This window comes from Egretta garzetta, unplaced genomic scaffold (assembly GCF_000687185.1).
Source record: "Egretta garzetta isolate BGI_Z169 unplaced genomic scaffold, ASM68718v1 scaffold1080, whole genome shotgun sequence".
In the NCBI taxonomy this organism is placed as follows: Eukaryota; Metazoa; Chordata; class Aves; order Pelecaniformes; family Ardeidae; genus Egretta; species Egretta garzetta.
This window is the reverse complement of record NW_009258399.1, coordinates 14,713-16,205: the sequence shown is the minus strand read 5'-3', so window position 1 is coordinate 16,205 and position 1,493 is coordinate 14,713. Positions and strand designations below refer to the sequence as shown.

At 57.6% G+C, this 1,493-nt stretch overlaps 1 protein-coding gene across 1 annotated transcript in view; it reads left to right on the top strand.

Moving 5' to 3' along the window:
* The window catches only part of LOC104129736 (transcription factor CP2), a 36,839-nt gene that overhangs the window by 29,115 nt on the left and 6,231 nt on the right, over positions 1–1,493 (top strand). Inside the window, 2 exon segments of the mRNA XM_035898275.1 lie at positions 376–486; positions 1,273–1,361. Coding sequence (XP_035754168.1) covers positions 376–486; positions 1,273–1,361 — 200 coding nt within the window.

Here is a 1,493-nt window from a genome sequence, read left to right as displayed (position 1 = left end):
GATCTAAGGAAGAAATTCTTTCCAGTGAGGGTGGTGAAACCCTGGCAGGGGTTGCCCAGAGAGGGGGGGGAGGCCCCATCCCTGGGACCATTCCAGGCCAGGTTGGCCGGGGCTGTGAGCAACCTGATGTGGTTCAAGGTGTCCCTGCTCCTGTGGGGGGGTTGGGCTGGGTGACCTCTGGGGGTCCCTTCCAACCCAAAACACTCCGTGATTCTATGACTCTGTAGTCCGAGCCCTCTTCCCTCCGTAAAGCAGCAAGCGGGTGAGGAGAAGGGCCAGTCACCTTTTTTGGTCCTTGCCTTTCTTGCACATCTGTCCAACCGTCTGCGGCCGCCCTTCCACGCTGCCGTTCTCACGGGAACATCTCCTTTCCAGCCCAAAGGAGCTGATCGGAAGCAGAAGACGGACAGGGAAAAGATGGAGAAGCGAACGCCTCATGAGAAAGAGAAATACCAGCCCTCCTACGAAACTACGATACTCACAGAGGTGGGGTGTGCTGGCGCGCAGCGGCTGGCGGCGTTATTTTAACGAAACCCGGCTTCCCTTGCTCGTAGGCGGCAAGGAACTGGCCCTTGTGCTGTGAAACTTTTGGCCAAGTCATTAATAGCTGCAGGACAGCAGCAAGATCCATCCTGCGGGCAGAGGAAGACCTGGAAAAGGGTTTTTGTGCCTGGAATCGCGCTGGGGTTTTTCCCCCCCGCTGTAATAGATCATTTAATACAAGATTTTTACCTCTCCCTGCAAGTTTTGTGTTGCCCAGGTGGCAACTGGCCACCGAGCCGGCAGAAAACCCTGTTAGTGGAAAAGGTCAGTCTGTTAAAATGCGATAGTCTGAGGGGGGGTGGGTGCTGAACAGCCCTGGGGAGGGAGCCCTCGTCCTGCCCCAGGGGAATTCGGGGACGCTCGCCAGTCCCCAGCTCAGGCTCGATCCGTGGCAGCGGCGTCTCCCGCCCGGAGGTGCCCAGGCTGGCGGGCGCCGCGTGCCAGCCCCGTGCCGGAGCGGTGGTTTAGATCCCAGATCTCACTGCGTTTAAATGTTGGGACTTTTGGCCTTTTGAGATTAAGAATCCTTAAACCTGAGCTTTGCCACCATCAGCAGCAAATTGCCGTTGTCTTCTTTTAATCCCCGACCTTGTTCTTTAATTCTTTAATTAACGAACCGTGTCGTAGGCGGTGGTGGGTCGGCAAACGGCTGGTAACCTGTGCTGACCAGAGCAGACGCGCACGCTTGTTCAGAGCCACCCCGTGACTTTTCTGGCTTCTCTTTTCCAGTGCTCTCCCTGGCCAGAGATAACGTACGTCAATAACGCGCCGTCCCCCGGCTTCAACAGCTCCCACAGCAGTTTTTCCATCGGCGAAGGGTGAGTCCGGAGAAAAACCTGGCTGGCCGTCGATCTCTGCCTCGCGCGAGAGGTCGATGTGTCTGAGCTGGCAGGGATCGCCAGCGAAAGGAAGGGTCCGAGGTGCACGGGGTGGGGTGGGGTGGGGGTGGA